Consider the following 26,398-nt stretch of genomic DNA (forward strand, 5'->3'; position numbering starts at 1 on the left):
ATGGCAGCGATTTCGCGAGAAGACCTAAAAGAAACGAAGCTGGTAAATGGACGAACCTTTGTAGGCCCTTTAGTTCTGGCAGACCAGCTGATCTGTTTGATGAACTGATCCAGACTGCTACCAACGCAGAATCAAAGAGACGCGCCATTACAGACGCGCAAGAGAGGTTTGTTGTAGCAATCGCATTGTCAATCTTCTTCTTTTGGCTTTTGACAGATGACATATCTAATTCTTTCACTGGTCTGTAAGGTTTGTTCTGAATAAATTGGAATGGCGTCTCTCTTGTGTGCAAATTTTAGTATATACTTCAAAGAAAATATAAATACAGCAACATGTGTTCAAACTTCTCCAAGTCCAGCCATGCAGCTGCAATGCACAACACCTCCTGTCTTAATTTTCTCAAATCAACCATGAAGTGAGGTGTTTATTGCATTCTTGAGAATGAGGAACTTGTAAAATTTCAGACTGCAGGGTGTCTTACAATATTCTACACTTAGAGGGCTTACTCTACTATAGCACAATGCTATAGAACTCTCACATCAGATTGCAACATACATGATCGTATTCTCTTTCACAATCCTCTCAGCTAGAGCTGACGATTGTCTGACAGGTATATACTGTAGGTGAAATATACACTCTAACAAAAAAATCTTTACTATAAACTACCGCATAACTACTACTGAGGTTTCCACAACAATCCTAACTCCCACAACATGCGCACGGACATCTTTCACTCCGCCAATTCTAGACTGGTTGTAAACTTCCAAAGATTTGCATTTGCGGACTCCAAACTGCTTGCCTGTTATGAAGCTCGTCTGAAGGAGTAAATAGGAGACGATGTCTGAACTGTAGACAGGAGGAAACGTGGTGTTCTGTAGCAATGGTCTCTCCTACTGCAGTGGATCAAACCTTCCAATCAGTTCCAGCTTGGCTAAATAGCGAGGTTTCGCATCAGATAGCAGATTGTCGGAGTACTTTGATAGTTTCCTGCTGTCAGGAAGTGTAGTAGAGGTGAGGGAGGTCAAAATTTGCCTAGACCGACACCCATGCAAGTATCACATGGACACCAAAATGGCCGACACTAACGTGCTTTAGAAAAATGTGACGTCAATGAAAACGCTCTATAGTATTTGGTGTTCAATTATCCGAATTGGGCGTTCAATTATCCGATTCAGGCGTTCAATTATCCGTTGTTTACGGCTGTTGTGCAATATCATGGTAAACTGAATAACTTACATAGTCTGCGGTTGGGCAGCTGCTCAAATATCATCATTCATCAGCTGTCTAGACGCAATAATTTGTAATTAATCTTGACTTTAGCGTCAATTTTTAGCGTGTGTTGTACTATAATTTCCTTTGCACTGATCTTGGTGTTCCACGTTTTCGTGGAGGTCTAACTAAGCTGTTGTGAGCGAACTAAATCTACATATCTAGGAAGCCTACAACAACGCCTTGATCCGTCAATCGTGGTGTAATCCGCATACTTTGTAAACCGTGCGTCCTGCTTGATACCATGCAACAGTCCATCATGCGTCGTAGCGGTTTTTTAGCTAATCAAGAGCTAGAATTTCACTACTTCGCCTTCTCACCTTTCTTGAATCAATTATTTATTGTTCAGCTGAAACGTGAGTGAGCATCATAGAAAGACGTCATGAAAGAAATGTGCGCGGATTTGACTTTACGTATCAGACTGAAACAATTATTTCTATAAATTTAGTACTTCTAATTAAGACAGAACATCGGATAATTGAATACCTGAGTCGGATAACTGAACGCCCAATTCGGATAACTGATTGCCTGAATCGGATAATTGAACGCAAAATACTTTAATCGGCTTCAATTTTTCGTTCACGCTTCAATTGTCTCACTCATTTACTAAGATAGTCGCGTAACAATGGTCGCGTAGTCACGTGATAATGGTTGCGTCACAATAATTTCTATCAAAGTAACGCGCGGAAACTCAAAAAACAGACTTCTCTCTTCTTTTAGCTTTTCCTTTCCATCCCGTTTGTCACGTATCAGTCTCCTTTGCTCTTTAGTCGCGTAAGGGAGCAAAATCGAGAGTCGTTTTACTCTTCTCTCCAAAAAATTACAATTGAGTCGACTCCTCGAAAAGGGTCCCTTGCTTCAATTTTAGCGCATATGTTACGGAGTCAAAATTGATTGCATTCATCTGGCATCGTCGTTTTGTCGATCCGCCTTTCCGTTTTGCCGTAAATCCATATGACAAGTGCTGACGTACGCATATATATAAATATATAAATATATAAATATATAAATATATAAATATATAAATATATAAATATATAAATATATAAATATATAAATATACTAGTAAATGCTCGGTTAGCATTGTGTTTGGCGAGCGATGGTGTTCTGTCTGTACCAATTCGCGTAGCAATGGTTGCGTTACTTAGCAATAGTTTTTGTCAAACAAACCCGGGAACTCAGGAAACAGACTTTCAGTTGCTCTTCTAAAGTATTTTGCGTTCAATCAACCGATTCAGGCGTTCAATTATCCGTTGCTTACGGCTGTTGTGCAACTAAATAACTTACATAGTCTGCGGTTGGGCAGCTGCTCAAATATCATCATTTATCAGCTGTCTAGTCGCAATAATTTTGTAATTAATCTTGACTTTAGTGTAAATATTTAGTAAGTGTTGTAGGATAATTTCTTTTGCACTAATCTTGGTGTCCCACGTTTCCGCGGAGGTCTAACTAAGCTGTTGTGAGTGAACTAAATTACATATCTAGGAAGCCTACAACAACGCCTTGCTCCGTCAATCGTGGTGTAATCCGCATACTTTGTAAACAGCGCGTCCTGCATGATACCATGCAACAGTCCATCATGCGTTGTAGCAGGTTCCTAGCTAATCAAGAGCTCGAATTTTACTGGTTCGTCTTCTCACCTTTCTTGAATCAATCATTTATTGTTCAGCTGAAACGTGAGTGAGCATCATAGAAAGACGTCATGAAAGAAATGTGCGCGGTTTTGACTTTACGTATCAGACTGAAACAATTATTTTTATAAATTTAGTACTTCTAAGACAGAACATCAGATAATTGAATACCTGAGTCGGATAATTGAATGCCCGAATGGGATAACTGAACGCCCAATTCGGATAACTGATTGCCCGAATCGGATAATTGAACGCAAAATACTCTAGTTGTCTTCAATTTTTCGTTCACGCTACAATTGTTTCACTCGTTTATTAGCTGAGATAGGCGCGTAACAATGGTCGCGTAGTCACGTGATAATGGTTGCGTCACAATAATTTCTGTCAAAGTAACGCGCGGAAACTCAAAAAACAGACTTTTCCCTTCTTTTAGCTTTTTTCTTTCCATTCCGTTTGTCACGCATCAGTCTCCTTTGCTCTTTAGTCACGTAAGGGAGCAAAATCGAGAGTCGTTTCACTCTTATCGTCACGAAATTACAATTGAGTCGACCCCTCGAAAGGGGACACGTTATTCAATTTTTAGCGCATATGTTACGGAGTCAAAATTGCATTCATCTGGCATCGTCGTTTTGTCGATCCGTCTTTCCGTTTTGCCATAAATTCATATGACAAGTGCTGACGTACGCATATATATAAATATATAAATATATAAATATATAAATAAAATATATCTCGAGCTCAATTGACATGACAAGAGAGAGGCTCGCTTCGCTCGCCAATAAATAAAATATATCTCGAGCTCAATTGACATGACAAGAGAGAGGCTCGCTTCGCTCGCCAATAAATAGATAAATATATAAATATATAAATATATAAATACTAGTAAATGCTCGGTTAGCATTGTGTTTGGCGAGCCATATACAAGTTGCGCCTTTAGTCTACAGTGGCGAATTCCCAGGAGGCAAATAGATATTTGAAAGCATTTTTATGCAGGGGCTTAGCTTGAACTATAGAAATGGGGGACTAAACTTGACGATGCTACGAAAAATGACCATTTTTATAAACATACCCACTTTTATTGGCTTCTAATTGACAGTAGAATAACTGACAGATCTACTGCAAAATGGTTGAGGTAGATACTACATACATTTGCAACTTTGTCCTCACACGTATCTAAAGTCTACATTGTTCATGATCACGCCCACAAATGATGTGAGGCTATAGCCCATGACAGTCTACGTCTATGTTTCCTGTTCCAAACATGCTAAAACATAGGACTCCGAGGCATCGATTGTCCAAAATAGGGAATCCCTTCCAGCAATAGATAAATCTATTCTGTACTGATAACTGTAGATGCTGGTAGCTTTTAATTAGGAGCAATAGACTGCCAGTAGGTACATTGTCTTAGCAAACATGTTCTTGCATGATCTGAAATTATATGATAGGAGATGTCTGTCCAGAAGTTTATACCCAGAAATTGTTTACTTGGACAACTTCATAAAACAGTGTACTCTAGTAAACTTATTATAGTTAAAATATGTAATTTTTAAACAAACTAATTATCTGCAGTGTATTCTGTTTGGTCACTCATGCAATTTGTATGCAAAATCACAGTTCAAAGAGAAAAAATATGCAACACCTTATAATATCTGCGGTATATTTGGTCATCTATTCAGTACTACCCAGACTACAACACGCTACCGGTTTTGTCGTTTTGAAATTCGAAAAATAGCAGAGTCTGTGACATCATTTAATTAAACAAATATATAGACATAGCATTTCCGGTTGCGCACAAGATCCTAGGTACGGGCCTCACCAATGATCACGTGATCATTTTCGCTCGTTCAGGATTTGCTATCGACTCGCGTTTTTTCAGGTTTGTGACTCTCAAGAAAATGGCTGAAGGAATAGATCCTTCTTGGGAAAAGCTATTGAAGCCCTTCAAGTTGCGAGTGGCGAAGCAGCTCTGTCCTCGTCGACATCACTTGGTCACCCTTCTTTCCAGCAAAGGTCTTCTTACTGAAGACGAAGAGGAGCAGTTCAACAAGTCTACTAAATCAGAAACTGACTTGGCGCTCGATGTTCTTGCTGTATTATGCAAACAAATCTCTGGATCGTTTGACCGCTTTTGCGACGTACTCCTAGACACGAAAGACAAAGCTTTATGTGATGTGGAGAAGCTTCTTCGTCCACATTGTTTAGAAAGAACTAAAGGTAAGCAGTAACCTAGATCACCAGAGTTATTTAAACAATGAGCGCTTTCATACAGCAGGGATAGCTCTGGTTATATCCTTTGGGTAGACTCTATGGTTTCATAGTGCTGAACGACTTGATTCTTCCGTTTCAATTAGCAGGACATTATTAAGATGGTATTTCTCTTGTCAAATAATGCTAAAGCTGAGTAGTATTCAGGCAGACGTACATCAAGTCAAAGTTTTGGGCAATAGAGTGTTAGTTGTTTGAGGAATATGTCCATGGTGGATGGCAGGTTGTGATCAAGCAGAATTCCGCATCAGTAGCCATATAGGTCTTAAAATAGAAAGGTGGACTCTGAATTAGATAAAGAAATGCATATTGACAATGTACTGACTAACTCTATTTTTGAAACATGGCAGGATTAAATACAAATTGACTCTTATTGATACATGTGCTTGCTTTAGTTACTTTTTGGACAGTTAGCAATGTGTAAATGTTGGACTATGACTTCATGTGATTGTCCATATCTAGAGTCTGATATAGACGACAAGCTGTTTGCGTGAGTGCGTGCTTGCGTTTCCGTGTGTGTTTGTGTACAATATGCAGTGAATACTGTAAATATACAAGAATAGACAGCAATTCATGTACTTCTTTTATGTTAAATGTAGATAAATTTTTGTTTTAATAAGTTGCTTGCATTTTTTGTCTATTTTTGTTGTTTTTATCAACTTGCTTACCTGGTTCAAAGGGATAACGAAGAAGAGGTATACTGCATGCACTACCTCGTATGGCCATGGGGAGTGGTATAGGGAACTTTCATCAATTCTTGTAGCTTTCAGCTTAGCTATCATGTCCGGTTTTGTTGCAGCAGTAGCTGCTTTGCTACCAAGGAAGCAATAAAAGAGTGTTTATTTTAAGAGTGTAAATTTTTATATTATATTACTATCTATTTTATTTTATTTATTATTTTATATTATATTACTATCTATTTTATTTTATTTATTATTTTTATATTATATTACTATCTATTATATTTATGTATTATTTTATATTATATTACTATCTATTTTATTTATTTATTATTTTTATATTATATTACTATCTATTTTATTTTATTTATTATTTTTGTATTTATTATTAGTTTACTATTAAAATCTTTAAAATTTTAATTGCTCTTTTGCTTGCACTTTAGATTCGAAAGTTTCTGATGATGCACTTGAGTTTGTATTGTAAGTTAAGCTACTTCACAATACACACACACACACACACACACACACACACACACACACACACACACACACACACACACACACACACACGCACGCACGCACACACGCTCGTAGCTCTGAAGCGACGGTGTAAACAAGCTTCATTTACTAGTTTGTAACTATCTATCTATGTTTGTTTGTAAGCGTGTGTCACGCTCGGGGAGTTTGTCCAGCCAATCAGCAATCGTTTTGGGACGCAAACGTAGGTGACGTAACAATAGCATATCGGCGTGAATCACTCTCAGGAATTTGTTAAGCCAATCAGCAGTCTTTTGAGACACCAACAATGGGTGACGTAACAAGATAATTCGACCGGCAACAAAACGGTCACCATGTTACTACCCTTGAATACCGTCTTGGGATGTCATCGCGATATCGACACGGTGATGTTGGGAGTGAAACACGCCTACGACGATAGAAAGAAATTCATCCGCAAATTACCTCCATAGTTCTGCCAATGTCGCCGACGGTAAATTTAAGATCATTTGGGCGTTTGGATGCCCAAGGTTCGACCAGCATTGCGCGTGCAAGCGGAATTGGAAGCTTTGCTCGTATCAGGTGCGCGACGTAGTCTCTACTTTGAACAGACGAGAGTCTATAGAAGTCAGTTCGGAGCCGCCGAATTGAGTCCTACATGGAGAGTCACAAGCGTTCCCAGCGAGCAACTTCCTCGACACGTTTTTGTAGCATTCGCAGCTCCCGAACGGGATGGGAAACAGGATAAGAACAATCAAGGCTAGTCTTTGACCATCGTAAACTGACAAGGTTTTGAGTGTACGAGTCGATCAAAAGCAGACAGCACCCGGAAAGAGACCGAGGCGGACTTCACCACCGCCACAAGAAATTGCTCCAGAGCGTACATATGCTATTCCAAGAAGCGCTCCATAACTTAAATTAAGATGGCTGTTGCTAAGAGACTATGATAAGTTAATGGACGATGTGAGAAATGTAGTTTTGAAGGACTTTCAAGGTGAATCAGAGTTTGTAAAGTCAGCGCCCTTATTAATTGAAGAATGGAAGCAGTTGAAGAAGGAAGACGCAACTGTAAGGGCATTAGTTGATATCTGCTGCGGCGAATCAACGTGTGGTGATCCGCGGCACACATACACTCATATTTTGTAGTGGCTCGGATTGCGCTTTCTGTGGTAAGCGTATTGCCGCTTTGGTAGCTGGTAATTGCGTCGATCGACTCTGCAGTAAAATCGAATGTTGAACGGCATTTTAAGTGAATGTAAGTTTGTGTAATGACTGTAGGAGCAAATTCCAACTGACTGGGCCTAGTCTGCGCTAATAAAGCGTAAATACTTATACGTTCGTTTTACTGAAGAATCTCGACTGTTGGAAAGTTTGTTGTTTATCCCGTGTTTCATCATTGGCAATTGTCGGCTTTCGGAAAAGATGGGATGTTTGCATGGTCATTGAAAATATATTATTATTATGTACAACTAAACCGGATGTAGACTCTAATTACTAAGTGGTTGCTGTGCTCTTTCTGAAGAATGGTTATGCCATATAGCTAAACTTGCCGGATCGGGTTACTCGCTTGCGTATTGGCGCGTGTTCTGTAAACGCGCACGCGCATATTCAATACAGCATACATACATATATTGATACAAGTCATTTGACTTCACTCGAATAAGTTAATTCCTTATGTGTCATGCTCAATCAGATCAGTTTGGTAGTCCATAGTGGCTACTGTAAACACTCCCTCAAAAGTGCTTTTAACTGTCATGTAGATCTATGTTGACAGGAGACATGACATAGCCTTGTTGATCTATCTTGATCAACAACCCACTGGGGGTTTAATTGTTGCAGATTCTAAATGTCCTCAATTTAATCAATGTGTATGCTGCTTTTCTTATGGAATACCTCATGGATTGTGCCCAGAACTTCCAAAACCGTTGTAGTTTCCTGCAATGCCACTGGTGACTTTAAGTTAACCTTTTTAATTTTATAGTCGCTATGTTTTTAGGTGATATATTAATTAATATTGTTGTTAGCGAATGGCTGTTATAGGTTTAATAGTTAAGTTATCGTTTCATGAAAGATTGCCTATTTAGAAACACAGGTCTTACAGTAGGTAGACATCAAATTTTGGTCATTACTACGAAAACGGTTACATTTTATTTATTGTGTGTGTGTGTGTGTGTGTGTGTGTGTGTGTGTGTGCGTGCGTGCGTGCGTGCGTGGTGTGCACGCGCACATTCATGCTGGGTACTGTTCATAAACTTGTTGACTATCAGGTGTATCTTCTGATCAGGCCGGATCATCTGGCGTCAATTCGACGGCAGTAGTGACAGATACCACAGACGGCAATAGTAAAGTAACGGTCTATACTTTGTGAATAGTGTGAATTGTTATTATTATACTTAAATATCCTTTTTTGTGATTTCTAGCCTCTTAGTCCCTTTCTAGCTTCTCAAGGCTGGAAGTACGATGTGTTTTTATGTCATGCAGGCCAAGACAAAGAAGGCTTTGCCCGTCCATTAAACAATAAGCTCGAGGAGTATGGAATTGTTTCGTTTTTGGATGCTGTTGCTTTGAAAGTGGGACGCGAGGCACAGAAAGAGATTGCTGCAGCCATAATACGGTCTCCTCTATTTGTCGTTATCCTCAGTCATGAGTTCAAGGGAAAACCCTATCCAGAAGCAGAAGTTAACGCAGCATTTGAATTCGGCTCACGTTACAAGAAAATCATACCAGTATTTTACAAGATTACAGCCGACGATTGCAACAGCTCTACCGTCACAATCCTAGACAAGTTGGCTCAAATTGTTGGCATTGAGAAGAAAACGGATGAAAATGATGATATTTTCGTGACTCGCGTTGCGAGCACAATACGAGAATGTGTTACAGCCCAGCTTGATAAGGGTAATTATTTCATAAGCTGACATGCAGCTGTCTGTTCTACAGTATATATGTTTTTAAAATGTATTTAGGTGAGATAGAAGAACTACCGGAAATTTCATCTGTTCGTGACGTCGTACAGGAAATCTTAAAAAAAGTTTTCGGAAGTACGTAGGATAAAGAAGATCTTCGACGAACTTTACGGAAGGACGTAGGACAACAAACAGATTTTGTTTGGTATATGGGCAAACTGCATGTCTTTTCTTTTTTTTAAACTAGCACAAACAATATGATACTAGGTTACATGGATGAATTTGATGTGCTGCTTGTTATAGCAACGTTTATTCGATTCAGAACATTTATAGCCCGCAGTTCACAGTACGACGCTAGCACTGCGAGCGTCCTGGACGCTGACGATGAGCGAGCGTCAGCGTCACACTGTGAACGTCCGTCGCGCTAGGCGAGCGTCCACGACGCTGGAATAGAGAAACGTTCTAATTCCGAGCGTCCTAGCCGGATGTGACTCATTGTCGATGACATCGCGTGCTTATTTTCAACCAATCGAAAGTCAGTCAGAGCAACTGGGCGTTCCGGGATAGTCTATTCGTATGCATGGCATCGATTATGGATTCGTCGATAAAATTTTTCATTGAGCTTGTGCGTGCATGGGTTTCCATGCATTTGGCAAATTCAGTCAAAGGACTACAAGGACCTGTTCATCTTTTTACTAGGATTCTTTCGTTCGAATGGGACTGGAAAGAATCTTTCGTCCCAATGGGATTTTCATGTTTTTCGTCTTCGGTTGAGACGTTGAACTTTCTGAATGCAATACATACACATTTCGCTCTCTTTAACACAGTCTGCAAAGTCTAGTCGTTTTCAGAAACGACGTAGAACGCCTATGAACCCAAGACAAATTTGTCTTGGTAAAATTTTGATGTTAGGCGTTATCTACTAAACCTAAAAATTGTCTTCGTTGTTATGGAAACTACCTAAAATGCTTTTGAGAGTCAGGAAAGCAAATCAAAGTTTGACGACCCTGTCAACCAGACCGCACTCGCGCCTTCTGACGACTCATTCGCTGTTTCATGTTCACGTCTTACGTCTGCCGATGCTGAAAATGCAATGGCACTACTTTTCACAATAGAAGCTACTCATTCAGTACTTTGAAACAGCTCTGGATCGGTCGGAAATGTCGAAATCCCATACAGACGAATTCGTTGGAACGGGATTTTGCTATCTAGCGTGACCTTTTGCGCGCAAAACACGACAAAACGTTAGACACTAAACGTATAAAATCACGAAATTGCTGTCACGATGGTCATTGAAAGTTGTGGACGTCAGGAAAAATCAAAGCGAGTTTTTCCTGTCCTTGTCGAACAGACCGTACTCGCGCCCTATGTCGACCATTCAGTATCAGGGAGACTGAGTGCTCAGCGGTATACTAAGTACGAAGAATAAAGACACACTTAACCTACATAGCTAAAGAATGAATGAAACAAGTATAAAAACACTTTGAGAAAATGATCGGTTTCTAGGGATGAGCGTGTACTTTTAATTAGTTAACTTATAGATTGTTTATTGCTCATTTCTTACGTCACAATCTTTTTACGCTTTCGTCACTTGCAGCAGTTGTGTGTATCTCGACTTTTATTGGCGAGCGAAGCGAGCCTCTCTCTTGTCATGTCAATTGAGCTCAAGATATATTATATTTATATATTTATATATCTATATATTTACTAGCATACATGACCCGTCCTTCGTATGGGCAAGATACTGTAGTGTAAAGATAGGTCTGTGGACACGTCACGTGCAATCTTTGTTGCGAAGTCCCGGATGTGCTGAATAAATTCTGATGTTGTTCTTCGCGCTTGTTTCGATAGAAATCGACACACTCCCGGTGTAGCGCATGCTGCAGAAAAAAACGTGTAGGTTGGATTTGGTGCAAATGCAATCAGAATTTGGAGAGAAATGAAAGCGCTAGAAGAGTAAGTTTCGTCAGCAAGAGATATTGGATTGCTCGAAGCTTTGCGAAGGACGACGGTGCATACAGTCTACACAGGACTGGTGTGGACGTGTGTTCAATCGAACTGGAATATGTAGCGTTTGCTTCGTCGAGAAATTTTACGCGGGGTCGACCCCTCGAGAGGGGACCCGGTGCATAAATTTTTTAATTTTGTTACGTAAACTTTCCTCTGTGCGTTCCGAGTGTGCCTGCTGATTTCGGTTGCAAACGGACAAAAGACGTGGCCGCCAAACGCGAACACACACACGCACACACACACACACACACACACACACACACACACACACACACACACACACACACATAGACACACACACACAGACAATTTGAGCTTTATATGTAAGATATATTTATATATTTATATGCGTGCGTCAGCACTTGTCATATGGATTTACGGCAAAACAGAAAGACGGATCAACAAAACGACGATGCCAGATGAATGAAATTTTGACTCCGTAACATATGCGCTAGAGAAGACTTTGGGTATGCATGGGAAAATGTAATGATTATGTGATTTGATGTAGTAGATACAGCCTGTTGCATAATTACTGAAACTATTCTTGAAGAATAATTTTTTGCCAACCTAGAATTTAGCGCTATGTCAACCTATAGAATGGTTTGAAGTACTGTACTGTGGTGAAAGTTACAGCTCCTTTCCAAGTCTGTTTGGTTTGGGTTTGTTACAGTATATATATATATATATATATATATATATATATATATATATATATATATATATATACATACATACATACATATATATATATATATATATATATATATATATATATATATATATATATATATATATACTGTAAGAAGTCTGTTTGGTTTGGGTTTGCTGCTGTCATGACAAACTTTTTCTGCTTTCTAGGAGCTGTAGCCAATTAATGCATGGCACACAACGAATTTCTTGCAAAAATTAGCGGATACTGAGCAAACTATATACGTGCATGTGTTTTTGTCTACTTGAAGCATACAGAGGAATTGCATGGGAGTTGGGTGTGAGGAAACTTGTGATGGTAAGTAAATTGGCAGTGCTTTATATCTTAATAAAAGCCACGTGGTAAAAGTTACAGCAAAAGTACACGTAGTAGAGTACTGCCAACATAGATCCAACATGTTCAGTTGATTTGGAAGTGTAATATATATATATATAGAAGATGCAGGTGTATGTTTTTATATGAGATGCATGAAAAACTTGAGAAATGTTTACCTTTGTAGCTATCTCAGATTATCTCAAAGTAGATGGTGTTATTTCTCTCTTTAATTAAGGTCATTTTTGATGTACTCTACATCCATTTTTATAGGATGAACCCACAGGAATTTGTAGATTTTGGTGCTACCCTAAGATACACATCAAGATGGCACAACACGTATTACATTACTAAGGTTGCTTGTTTTTAAGTAGTAAGTTTGTGAATGTATTAACTGACAGACTCTTTCTCTTTTTTTTGCCTCTTTGTTTTCCCTCTTAAATTTCCCTTTATCCTTTCCCCATATTCTTTCCTGCTTCCCCCCTTTCTCTTTTACCTCGTTCTCTCTCTGTTTTGCTTTTTCTTCTAACAACTGATGAGCTATTCTATATATCAATAACTCGTATGCCATATGTCGTTATGCCCCTCCGTGATGGGCAAGTGGGGTCTTTGCCCCATCTGGGCGCCCACCAACCCAGCAAGTGAGCCCAGCAGGGTACATATTTCTGTTTAGTTCACTCAGCGATCAATGACTAGCTACTTTGATCAGGTACTTTGCCTACATTACGGTGACCTTGAATAAGCGCGCTCAGTGATATCAATAACCACAAGGAAAGCGCTGAATATCATTGTGAACAGAATGTTAGAAAGACTACAGAAACTCCCCAACGACTGAATTGAGTCATAGCGTCATGGACAAAGCTAGAGAAACATGAGAAGGAAAGGTAGACAAGTTTCGTAACTGTCATCACTGGAGTTTGAACCCCCAAACCTTGGAGTGGTAGCCATTGTCACTAACCACAAAGCTATGGCGGTGACTTTAGTATTAAACCATATGCGTAATTGAGATTATAGTACTAGTGGTTTAGTGTTAGCAGCAATGGTTTGGAGGTTCAAATTATGAAACTTGTCTGTCTTTCTGTCTCATGTTTCTCTAGCTTTATCCATGAGGCTATGACTAATTTCAGTCGTTGGGTAGTTTCTGTGTTCAGGCGAACAGTTTGTTGACGATGACGTTCAGCGCTTTCCTGGTGGTCATTTATATCCACTATGCTTGCTGGTCACGAGTTTGTGGTCACTGTAATGCCTTCAATCTATATTGAATTGGCTAGTTATTGATCATCGTGTGGACTACACAGAAACATGTACTCTGCTGCGCTCACCTGCCGGGTTGGTTACCGCCCAGATGGGGTTAAAGACCCCATTTGCCCAATATGAAGGGGCTTAGCAACATAGATAAGCTCTCGACACACGCAGAGTAGACTGTAGTATAAGCATTATTGACTTTGTCAGAACCAATTGTAATCATTGTTTCAACTCTGGGTCAAAACCTTTCACAATAATTGCATCTTGTATTACAATCATTTCTGCAACTTATTTTGGAGCTTTTCAATTTGTAGACGGTACTGTGAGACAGTTTGTACAGCTATAAGCATTGTAGTGGAAGCCAATATTTGTATAGGAATAATCAGCTATTGGGAATATTCAGTGATTGCAACTGTAAACATACATTGTCACAGTGTCATTGCTTTTTTTGAATATCTTAGTGATAATTTCTCAATGCTAATCTGATGTGTTGATTTTGTACTTTGTAGAAATCTTGTATTGACCACGATGATGAAGAGTTCAAGTGCTCATTGGACACTACAATCAAATCTGAAGATTACTGTAATTTGATCAATGTATGCTAGGTTTGTTTACCGTGATTTTAACTGTACAATGTTTCTAGCTGCTCCAGATGGTCATATGTTTGTTGGCAACCAATGCTACAGCGTTAAGGCTAGCAGGCTCGCTGTGAGGCGAGTGGAAATGACTGCTTTGTCGCCGCAGCCAGCTTGTTTTAGGCCTCATGGACGTTTTGCCATCATTCCGTTTTGCCGGAAGTCCTTGCTACTTCAACTGTAAATGGCATCAAGGATGGCTCAAAGCATGCCCTTGATCCCAACCTTGTTGGAGCTATAAGGAGTGAGCAATTAACACTGGAATTTATGGATGCATAGAAAGACATTATTAATGATTGAAATTATTTTTAAAAAGATTAACATAATAAGTAGACGTTTGCATGCATGTGCAGTTTTATAGTTAGTTCAATCAACTTTATTTGTATCTGTATTAGGTCACTGTCCTCAACTATTTTGGGTGGGCAGCAGTAAAACCTGAAAGACTGTATACACACGGTAAATAAAGCCATGACTGATAAATGTATTGTCCTAGCTAAGAAGATGAAAAATAGGTAGTTGCATGTTTAGTTCGGTTGTGTTTTAATATATTGAGAACTTTCACTGCGATTACACTGTGAGTCGAAGCGGACGTGTGATGAGTTCCAGCGAGTATACAATGAGCAGCTAGAGGTGAATCATCGCGTTGACGCGACGTGCAAGTCAGCGAAATCTCAAGGAAGCGCCACGTGTTATCGTCAAAATACCGTAGTAACTCACAGCGACTCGCTACCTTCTCGCTACTCTAGCGCTTCGAAGGTATCGCTAAACTCACAAGAATCTCCCAGCGTGCTCGCGGCGAGACTTTCTCCTGGGGTCAATTGTGTGATTTGATTACAGGTTGATATTAATGATACGAGTACGCGACACACAGCGAGCACCGACTTTGCGCTGTTTCTTTGCGAAGTTGCGACTCAGACTGGTGAGATTTACTGGAAACTAGCTATAGGTCAGTGTTTTGATACCGAAGACTGTTGAAGTAGTACCAGAACTGTGCCGCATTTTACTGGATTTAGCGTAGATTGTAGAGTGACCTAGGCTAGAGTATCTTGTTGATATTGAGTTGCTAGCTCTTGTAGAACGTACTGTAGATATTCATAGTACGTTGAGTGTCTTAGTGGCGCAGTCTGTATATGTAGGTGGGGCCAGTCGCGACCTCGTGAGTACTGAGCGCATCCCTAGGAGATCATATTAACTACGCTAGGCAATTAGTTACTGCGATCAAGCCAACTGCTGCTTTTGTGCTGAAAGCGCCGAGTAGAACAAAACACGTCCAAAAGGATGGAGATCGCTCATTCTTCTCGTAATGTTACCGTTTAGCCACGCATGAAGGACCTAGTTTTGTGGCTTGGCTATTTCACTTCACATAGTAATCTACCTGTGGTTTTTATAGTCTTGCGGCTGCGAACGAGCAGCTTGAGGAGAACACGCGCTATGTTAATTAACGTGGTTTGTGGGTCAGAGTGGCAACGGTGGGTAGTGCTTAATTTCCATAATGCTAATGTGCATCGTGTTACGGTATTGTTTACCTTTGTTGCACTAATTGTGTGATTTGATTTTTAATTTCAAACCAGCAGTTGGACAGCTGTTTCACAATATTTGTATTACACCTCTTGTGCATGGTTTTTCTTGCAATGCATGGCATGATATATACGTATATACAGTACTGTATACAAAGCAATCTAGTTTTATAGCTATACACAAATATACAGGTTTTAGGGTTGCGTGGCTTACACATAGTAGAAATTCGAAACTTTAAAAACGCATAATTTTGTTTGTAATGTGATTGATGTCTTCTGGTTCAGCTCTAGAGTTCTTTGAAGCGGACCTGTAAAATGGATCAGCAAGTGACCCTTAAAGACATCAGTGCCGTATCACACATCGCCAAAATACAAGCGGATTGGCCACAGTTGGCAGATACTCTTGATCCTGTCATGTTTAATGCGGGAAAAATAGTGACGATTACTGAAAACAAGAGTTTGGTTGGGAGGTTTATGCAAGTAAAGTTTATGCTTGAAGCCTGGCGCAGTCATCATGCAAGCGATGCTACTCGGCGAAAACTGATTGAAGCTCTATGTGTACTCGGCTGGACCAATGAGGCTGTAAATATATTTGGCGACGCTTTGGTGACTCTCGTTAAAGAATATCGACCGTCCGATCATGCGATATCAGAATTTTCTGGTAGGCATAGAGCTTGGTGAAATCACATATAGCTACAGATAGTGTATTTTGATGTTATATATTTAGTGTCTGCTAGCACTACTGATCAGAAAAGTGAGCTTGCAACTCCACCCATTTTGTCTACAGGTGAGCATTGCTTTTATTGCCATTGCACTGCTTATTGTACGCCTTTTAAAAAAAGGAGAGTTGAACGTACGACTTTAAAAACAACATTTACAGTGTAGATCTACAGAAATCCCGACAAGAGACAATACCTGGGTCTACCTGACTACCCCGCTTGGTATTCCAAACTAAAAGGTCAGTACTCTCTTTTCCTTAAAGAGTGGCAATCATGCAACGCACATCCCGAAAGCGAGGCATGACCACCATTGCCGACTGGCTGCTGTTCTACAACGACCTCGATGTCGATCCATTTCTAGAAGCACTCACCAAGATGAGAAAATTCTATCATGGGTATGAAGTCGACATCATAAAAGGCGCAGTCTCACTCAAGGTGTATCGCTCCAGTTCCTACTCCGAGGCACCCACCAACACCTCAAAGAACCCAACCTCGTGGCTCCTAAAATGTATGCCTACGGCATGCTAAAAGGTGCAGTCGTAGGTGGGCCAAGTCTTGTTTTCACAAGGTATTACGAAGCTGGGGTCACACGCATTCAATCACACCAATACGACAATGCAAGCCTATTCCAAAAGGTTTTGGTCTACGACGCAAACTGTCTATACCATTTTACAATGGCCATGCACCTGTCCCACAAACCAGGAGTTGTGTGGCACTACGACAATTGCCAAGCTGATGCGCAGTACCTCGTCCAAAATCTTGTCCAAACCAATGGTCAAACCACCAGCAAGTTGTTCAGGTATGCATTGGTCGACATCCGTGTCCCTCTCAATATCCACGATAAGTTCTCGCAGATGTCTCCACTATTCAAAAATTGGGATGTGCAAGAGGCCGACGTCCCCAAAAGATGATGGACTGTTTAAAACACACTGGCAGGAAATGTGTCAGCACCAGGTAGGTGTTGGTACCCTATCTGCCAACATGATTCTCCTCTATGCTTACCAACAATATAATATCGACCACGATTTGGAGGTCACGGCTCAATACCGCAGCATCAAATACCAACTAAAAAGAGCTTCGAGTGGTTCGTCGAGCAATTGACAGCTGCAAGACGCACAGGAGATGAAGACAAAGCCCAGGCTCTATTGGCTGTTGTATTCAAACTGCTAGGCAACAGCGCGTATGAGAAACTCATCGAAGCATTGGAGCGCCAAACCAACGCCACCTACACCAAAGACAAATTGTCGAGTCATGCGAAGGGCGTGGTCTGATGTCAATGGATATGATGAGATCGGTGACGCCTAGGAGTGGCAATCCCGGAAGCCGCAGATCACCATCAGGAGAGCCTTTCAGGAGCACATCGTAGTTTATCAATTACCCAAACTACGAATGCTTGAGTTCTACTACGACTTTTTCGACAATTACGTGGACCGCTGGGACTTCGAGTTGATTCAGATGGACATCGACAACATGTACAAGGGTCTGGCCACAAAGACCTTAGACGAATCGGTACGTCCAGAGATGATGAATAACTTCCAGGCTCATCGTCAAGAATAGTTGTCCTGGAACACTTGGAGCAACCGCACTTCCGGTCTCTTCAAACTAGAATTCGAAGAGTTGCGAGCCGTCGCCCTATTCATCAAATGCTACTATGTAGACGATGGAGCCGGGCAGAGACGTAAAGCCTCTGCAAAGGAATGAGCAAGAAGCTGAACGACATTACCTGGTGGCGCTATGTCTCTACTCTCCACGGTCGAACCAACCGTGCTCAAAATAGAGGCTTCCAAATGGTGGCCGATTGCACAAAGACTTACCTGCGAGACAAACTAGGTCTCAGCGCATACTATAACAACCGCCGTGTTCTGCCCAATGCCATTCACACAGGACCGATGCAATAACCAGTCAACCAATATTAAGCCAAAGATATTTGATATTCCCGACTAGCCAGCCTCTACGCACCCATTTTATAAGATGGTGTTGGAGTTGAGGTAAGGAAGTATGTAAGACCTCCTCGATATCAGGAACTTCCAGGACGACCATGCGTCTGTGAGATAGCGACAGATGGATTAACATATCATCGACTGCCCGCTATTTCGACGGAGATCTGATATCGCTCTCAAATCTAGCAATTCCTTGGCTAGTTTATCGTTTATCTTTGAATACACAGACTCTAGAATCATCTCTTAATCATTTCTACCTTTTGGAATAGCCATCTGCCGCTATCAAAGATAGCCCTTCATTACCCACGCGGCGGGTCTTCAAACTAAGGGGTGCACATTCTTATATATGGGAACCGATGCGTTAGTAATGACTGCTATACGATATACTATGTATACGGTTATATTTAGGTGTAAAACACGACCCCAGTGACAGCTCGATAGCCCGGGGGGCAGCCTGCTTTTTCAAATCCGAACAAAGGTCCCCGAAAATCGCCTTTGAACCTTTTCATAGTACTTTCTACATAACTTATCCAGAATGGGAGGACGCATTCTGTGACGAGGTCGTCAAATTTGAGGTCAAAGAGCACAATATCCTCATTAAACTCTTTTCCTCGAAGACACCACGTCAATGAGTTCAACTCTTCTGATAGCTGGTGTAGGCTAATTGACATTCCTCCACCTTCTTAGGATAATTCTTCCTCATGGTCAGTGCGTGTAGAGTTACACCCAATCCGCTCACAGCGAGTGCAATGGAATTCACACAGACACCAAACAGGGCACCCACAACCCCAGCCCACACGTGGTCATATGCAGCGCCAAGGCTTTGTGTTTGAAAGAAGTGAACAATTTTTTATAACACCAACATCTGTTGTGGTAAATGAGGTACAGTTGGGTGACTCTGAGCATGCGGATGTCACTCTCTGACAGATTGCCGTCGATGTGATTGAAAGTGATCGTTATAATGATCACTATGTATGAGGTTAGATAATCCACTCATCGGTTTCAGCGTAATTTGTATCATCGGCTGCCTTGACTATTTCATCTTTCGATGAAACACCACCAATTCTTGGTCGATTTTGTTCAGCGCCTAAATCGATGCCAAGCTTACTCGCGGCCCTATTCAACACCCTAAGCTTTTCGAATTTACCTACATCGACACTAAGCTTACGGACGGTGTCATTCAACACCCTCAAAGCTTCTCGAATTTTGGCGAGCGAGCTTTGGTTTTCCGCTATAGCCAGAGTATTCTTATTCACTTTCCTCAGAAATTTATCGATATTCTGATGGTGACCTTCCACAGTGGACAATCTCGTTGTAACCGGGTCCGATTCCTCCAACAATTTATCAATATTCTGATGGTCACCCATTATCAACTGTCTATTTTCTCTTGCAAATTTCGTCCGTCCCAATTAGACGCAGCTTCTAACAATTCGACGTCCCGAATGATTCGGAGGAATTCGTCGATCTCCCTCTTCGTTCCAGCCAATTTTCCGACATTATGTGGTCACTATATATATATATATATATATATATATATATATATATATATATATATATATATATTATAAAGGGACCTCATCAATTTCGATGACGTACATCGAGACGCGTCGAGAGACAATTGGCATTTCCTACTCCTCCATTGCCATTACATCATGGTTGGGCCGACGGGATGTGGAAAAACAACATTGACGTGTAATCTGTTGATGAGGTGGATGAAGCGCGACGAGTCGATCATTTACATTATCAATCCCGACCCAGATAAATGTCGATTGCTACAATACTTTTACGATTTCTTGGAGAATGAGGGAGTGGATTCGTCTTTCCAAATACTCGAACCTGAAGAGGTGATACTCATCGAGGAACTAGACGGTGATACTAGCAAGCTGATCGTCTTTGATGATATCAAAATAGACAGCAGGCATATGGAACCCATCTAAGAGTACTTTTGACTGTCCAGAAATCGTAACTGCAATTGTATGTACCTCACTCAGAGTTATTAAGACGTTCCTAAATACATTTGTCGAAATACCAAAGCCTTCTGTCTCTTCCATGTTCTAGAGAGCAAAGATATTTGACAGATAGCAGGCGATCACAACAACGCCATGAGCAATGAAGAGTTTGCCGATATCTATAGAAAGGCATCATGCGAATCCTACTCATTCATGCTTCTCGACCAGACGAGCAATCATATACCAGAGATGTATTGTTGTGGATTCGATAAATTCTATCTACCGCGGTAACTAGTTACGGCAACGACAATAACATTTTAAAACAACTACTACGACCTACACCGGACTACAAAAAATCCTACCAAAGAGCTCCAAACCATGGTTGTCTTTCCACTATGGCTTGGGGTTGTATAGTTGTACCAGGGGATAATGATAAAGGAACCGACAATGGGGCCTTATCACCCTAACCTGTGATCAGACCTATAGACTTTGGTGCTGCACCCAGTGATGTGCTATATAGAAAGTCCGGCAACTAGCGGTTTCAAACGATATCAATATCGTCACTGTCTGCCCTATTGCGCAGAAGTTATTACAGAGTTTGAAAGCGCAAAGTCACCGCGAAGAGAGAGTAGACAGCTGTTGTCTCTGATTTTGACGTTAACGACGGCCGTTTTCGTTTGTACTTCTTTCGGTAGTGGGAGATAGGAGCCACGGCGGATCGGATAGTAACGTGCAATGTGTAATTGAAACTTTGTGATACAATTCACCGTCCATCCGCTGACTTCGTTAGTAAAACCTTTATATCTAACGCTTCTGAGATCTCATCAGCTGTAAGAAGTGACTCCATGTTACTTCTGAATGTGGGTTCCTTCTATTGCTCGACGCCTTGGGGAGTCTCTCTGTAAAGACGAACTTCTAGAAGCAGTGGGAATTTTACAGCGTTTAGTGATAGGATTTCCTCGACAAGTTTACAATGGATTTGTGAACGCGCGCTGGAAAGAAAGGACTGAGGGTCGTGTTGATCCTCTGGCACGTCCATCTGCCATTATCGCAGGAAATTACCTACAGCGTGAGGCATCTGCTTCTACTGCAGTGTAAGCAGGGCGGGTTTTACACGTGGAGTTGGGGAGGATTTCACACGTGGAGCTGAAGTGGGCTTCGCACGTTGAGTTGGGGTACGTTTCACACGTGGAGCTAGAGTGGGCTTTACACGTGGAGTGGTAACAACCACTGGTAGAAATGTCTCTCCTGTGAAAGGCATAGCATTCATATATACGTTTTCAAGGATATAATATTATGTCCTTAGTAAAACAAACTTGCCAGTATTGAAATAGCACGATCCATCGCTGTATTATATTATAGAATAGTTATTTCTCTAATAGGGCGCAATTTCTTGACACTCCAAAAGATTGTCACACAAACGTGCTTATGTAAGTTATATTATTTGTCTAATACAGCAAAATTTGTTTGCGGTCCTAACAAAGAATATCACATAAACGTGCCTAGAGTACACATTTTTATCACAAGGACAGAATTACGTTATCTACGCGGTGCACTGCTTTTATAGTTGACTCGCCCACGTGGAATTTTCTCCAAATTCCCCCAGTTTTCCTCAGATTGCCCAGTTTTCTCCACATTTTCTATAACTGGTCTGACTAATTTATTAACCGGTCCAACTGTTTTTGACCAGACTTATCTAAATTGCTATGACTTCCGAAGGTTCAGACCTACTTTCGGTACATTTCTTGAATACTTCCTTGTATATTTGGTTAAACATCTATTAGACATATGACATCTATAGTATGTACAAATCATCTCATACGAGTCAAAGGCGCCGAGGGGTGTGTGCGCCCTTGACAGAGCCGTGATTACCCACTGAGACAGTACAGAAAATTATGTGCTGGAAACAAACACAGGCGAACATCGTTAAAGAACAGGGCACAATCTAGGAATACTAGACCATGAAAAATAGACATTCGTATTGGAGAGATCCAAGTGGTCAAAGAGGACGCTTTATAGGTGCGACAGAAATGTATCATTCATTCATTCATTCATTCATTCATATAGTACTGCTAGCAGCATCTACGAACTGGTGAAACCACTGATCAATATCCCCTAAACTGTAACCCGTCTGAAACATGTCATTCTTTTCACCAATCCGTATGTGATCCCTCCCAAGGCATTCTGTCTTACCACCTGGATTCTTTATTCTTTCGGTTTGACCATGACGTGCTCCCGGCGTGACGCATTCTACCACCACTATTAGAACACATTGAAGTAAAGTCAAACTCACCGTTTATAGCCAGGAGCATCTACAAACTGCAGAGATCACTGATCGATATTCCCTAGACTGGAACCCGTCTGAAACCTGTCATTCTCTCTCCAATCAGTATATGATTCTTCCATAAGCATTGTATCCCACAACCTGGATTCGGTTTGACAATTATGTGCAACAGGCGGGACGCATTCTAACCACCACTATTAAAGCACACAGAAGTAAAAAGAGTGAAACGAAAGGACGTACTCCTCGTTCCTGCCTACGAAGGAGTCTCCTCTGACGTCTCCTCTTCTGAGCCCTTTTCTCTAGCTGCAAAACCCTTAGCAGACATTAGGTAGCCACATTGACGACGAAACTTACCTGTCATTCTCAAGGCTTCCAGATGAACACTTGGATTGACCTATGGCGCAAGCGCTATCTTAACCGAGTCTAACCAATGCTAACCATGGTCTGGAGGTTGGTTACGATAACAAAGCTCTAACCACGTTCTAACCGAAGTTAAGCAAACTTAACCTGTTGGTTCACACTGCTAATGATAACATAACTTAACAGAAAATTTGCTACGGTTTAGCCAATAGTGTGAAACCGCTCTTAGTGAGACTTTAACTACAAGAATAGTAGCCTAATGCAAGACTACTAATATTTAAAAAAATCAATCAATCAATAACTTATTAAATCGAACACCCGGTTGTTACTGGAAGCGCCTGATATTGAAAATCCAGTTTCTCAAAACATATATAGCTACTCGCCCAACATTTTTCTTCCCTCATTAAAATAATCCATTGTAAAATTGCGAAGTGCACATAATGTACGTAATAGAGTATTACGCTTTCCAAATACGGAAGAATAGAGCATTGAAATGGAAAAAAGGGGGTCGGTTATGTTGCAACATTGAGGAGAACCTTACAAGAGAGGTTGCTTTATTGAGGCCATGCACTGATTGAAAGCGAAAGTGTAGATTTGGCTTATGTATAGAGTACTTAGTAGTCAGATCAGATATATTTGTAGTTCTTTGTAAATGCGTAAAATTCACGTGACCATTACCAATAAGTCGTGTCCCACAAGGTTTGTAGCGAGTTTGGACTTTCACTGTTGACGGTGTATCTTTCGTTGTAGTTGGTGTTTCCTCGACGGTTGAGTTCGATTTTCGACCTATTTTTCAAGACAAAAGCTGTGTCCTAGAAGGTTTGTTACAAATTTGGACTTGGACTGTTGACGGTGTATCGTTCGTTGTATTCGGTCTTTCTACGACGGTGTTGTGGGTTTTTCTAAATACTATCTCAGTAATAAGTCGTGTCCCACAAGGTTTGTTGCAAGTTGGAACTTGGACTATTGACGGTGTATCGATTGTAGTATTTGGTGTTTCCTCGAGAGCTTGGTGGGTTTTTCGACCTATTATCTCAGTAATAAGTCATGTCCTACAAGGTTTGTTGCAAGTTGGAACTTGGACAATTGAAGGTGTATCGTCAATTGCATTTGATCTTTTTCGAGACATCAGAGATAGAAACACCAGTGATGGAGGCATCAGTGATAGAGACAGCAATGATAGAGACATCAATGATATTGGTATCAGTGATAGAGACATCGGTGATGGAGACAGAAGTGACAGATACTGCAGAAATAGAGAAAGCCGATATGAAGACCGCAGAAATAGTCGTGTCCTACAAGGTTTGTCGCAGACTTGGACTTGGACTGTTGACGGTATATCGCGCGTATTTGATCTTTTTTGAGACAGCAGAGATAGAAAAACCAGTGATAGAAACATCAGTAATAGAGACGACAGTGATAGAAACACCAGTGATAGAAGCATCAGCAATAGAGGAAACAGTGATAGAGACATCAGTGATAGAGACACAAGAAATAGAGACAGCCGACATAGAGGCAGCAGAAATAGAGGCAGCAGTGATAGAAACAGCAGTGATGGAGGATTGCAGAAATAGAGACAGCAGATATATAGAGCAGCAGAAATGGAGGTAGCAGTAATAGAGACAGCAAAGATACTGACGGCAGTGATAGAGTCAGCTAAGATAGATGCAGCAGTAATAGAAACAGCAAGAATTCAGACAGCAGGGACATCAGGTATAGAGCCAGCAGAGACGAAACGAGCAAAGACAGAGACAGCAGAGCCAGAGACAGCAGAGATAGAGACAGCAAAGATAGAAAGTGATAGAGACCTCAGAAAAAGGACCAGCAAAGATGAAGAGAGCAGAGATACAGACAGCAGTGATAGAGACAGTAAAGATAGAGGCAACAGCAATAAACGGCAAGAATAAAGACAGCAGATGCAGAAGAGATAAAGACTGCAGAGACAGAGAAAACAGAGACAGAGAGAGCAGAGACAGAGAGAGCAAAGAAAGAAAAAGAGCAGACACAGAGAGAGACAAATATTGTCTCAGGGATGGAGGCTAAAACAAGAACTGATATCCAGATAAAGATTGAGAGGAAACGGAGACAGAGACAGAGACAAAGTCGCATTCACGGCAAGCCGTTCGACGTGCGGTGAATTTTCGAGTCAAATCCAGCCATTATCTGCGTGTTAGGTTCATTTCGCAACGTAACGTCATTAGAGTAGCTGGACCTCCAAGCCTGGGAGAACAAGCCGCTGAGGTTAGCACATCTTGTCAGCATTCCAAAAAGCGACATCTGAAGAGCTGTGTGCGTCGCAAAGTCTACTGTAATCGGTTTAAGACTTGCTCGGCAAATCAAACAACGTAAACTAGCTTATCTAGTTACGCGTAACCCTATTCAGCAAGTCAACTAGTTTAGTAACGCTTGTTAATCTAGCTATCTAAGTTGGCATGTGCATGATTGTGCTTGTTACATTTTGGTTACTGTTTGTGCATTTCATTGTGGAAGATATTGCTATTATATCCTAATACAATTTTTGTATTACGCATACGTGTACCATGGACCAAACGCTTCTTCCAGCAACCTCTTGCATGATTCATTGAAGCAATAAAGCGGTGCTACTAGAGTTAACTTATAATGCTCATTGCGCCCTTCTGTTATGAGTTTTAATGATAAATTTGTAATATCAAATTGGTTGTGTGATCAATGGTTTATAGAGATAAAATAGCCACTGATGCGAGTCCTCGAAACCCGTGCGAAGAAGATCGCGCCTTACTCTTGTAAGATATTTCAAACAAACTTTCTGTTTCGTTCTCAGTAAACTACATGTCAACTGTGGCTGCCGATCTTGGGTGCATACTGAGTGTTCCGTATCAGCTGGTGAGGGAGACAGTTCCGATGTAGACGATGATGGCTCGATCTACATTCATTCCATTTGATCGATGTTTGATATGGACGTCTGACAGAGCACATCGCGTAGTTAAAGTAATTCTGGTCTATGCATGCATGGTTAGATGACGTAGCAAGCAAACACCACAGCAGAAAACCAAACAATCAACGCGGTCGTTTATATTAACGAAACGAAATAAGGACGAGATCGCGCAGCAATCAATGTATTAGGTAGCAGAAACCGATAACAAGCAGCTGTACCAATACCCAGCTCTCCGGACCATAAAGGTTAAAGAGGCTTGGATAGCGAGACTACCGTAATGTATAACTCTGTCCCAATTATCGCTAATCGCAACTATTAAATGTTTTCAACACTCTAGAAGTTTAAACTATCAACATAATCGTCGAAAAACAAATTTGCAAATATAAGTAAACTTTGTAGTTGAGCAGCCCGTTTTTCGCCGAGGCAAATTAATTAGGTTAATTAACGCACATTCCTGCATATCTGTAATCATACAATTCCGTTATTGGGCAGAGTCAACTGACATAACGAACTACAGACGCTCCAGCTACAGTTCCAGTGCGAATTAAGCCAGAGTTGATCACT

At 40.9% G+C, this 26,398-nt stretch overlaps 2 protein-coding genes across 4 annotated transcripts; both read left to right on the forward strand.

Annotated features, from left to right (window-relative positions):
• The first annotated feature begins 4,729 nt into the window (after positions 1 to 4,729).
• On the forward strand, positions 4,730 to 9,572 carry LOC134185840 (2' cyclic ADP-D-ribose synthase AbTIR-like). 2 transcript variants are annotated; one of them, XM_062653721.1, is made up of 4 exons: positions 4,730 to 5,111; positions 8,605 to 8,690; positions 8,758 to 9,232; positions 9,301 to 9,572. In XM_062653721.1, the coding sequence occupies exons 1-4, from the start codon at positions 4,793 to 4,795 to the stop codon at positions 9,381 to 9,383; spliced, it is 963 nt and encodes a 320-aa protein (XP_062509705.1). In that variant the 5' UTR covers positions 4,730 to 4,792; the 3' UTR covers positions 9,384 to 9,572. The 2 variants fall into 2 exon arrangements, with proteins under 2 accessions (XP_062509705.1, XP_062509706.1); XM_062653722.1 differs by having other exon boundaries at positions 8,605 to 8,684.
• A 5,440-nt stretch (positions 9,573 to 15,012) lies between these two features.
• LOC134185756 (uncharacterized) lies at positions 15,013 to 25,444 on the forward strand. 2 transcript variants are annotated; one of them, XM_062653625.1, is made up of 4 exons: positions 15,013 to 15,070; positions 15,954 to 16,329; positions 16,396 to 16,455; positions 23,671 to 25,444. In XM_062653625.1, the coding sequence occupies exons 2-4, from the start codon at positions 15,984 to 15,986 to the stop codon at positions 24,282 to 24,284; spliced, it is 1,020 nt and encodes a 339-aa protein (XP_062509609.1). In that variant the 5' UTR covers positions 15,013 to 15,070; positions 15,954 to 15,983; the 3' UTR covers positions 24,285 to 25,444. The 2 variants fall into 2 exon arrangements, with proteins under 2 accessions (XP_062509609.1, XP_062509608.1); XM_062653624.1 differs by having other exon boundaries at positions 15,028 to 15,097.
• The last annotated feature ends 954 nt before the right edge of the window (positions 25,445 to 26,398 follow it).

The sequence above is a fragment of the Corticium candelabrum genome, chromosome 10 (genome assembly GCF_963422355.1).
Source record: "Corticium candelabrum chromosome 10, ooCorCand1.1, whole genome shotgun sequence".
Classification (NCBI taxonomy): domain Eukaryota; kingdom Metazoa; phylum Porifera; class Homoscleromorpha; order Homosclerophorida; family Plakinidae; genus Corticium; species Corticium candelabrum.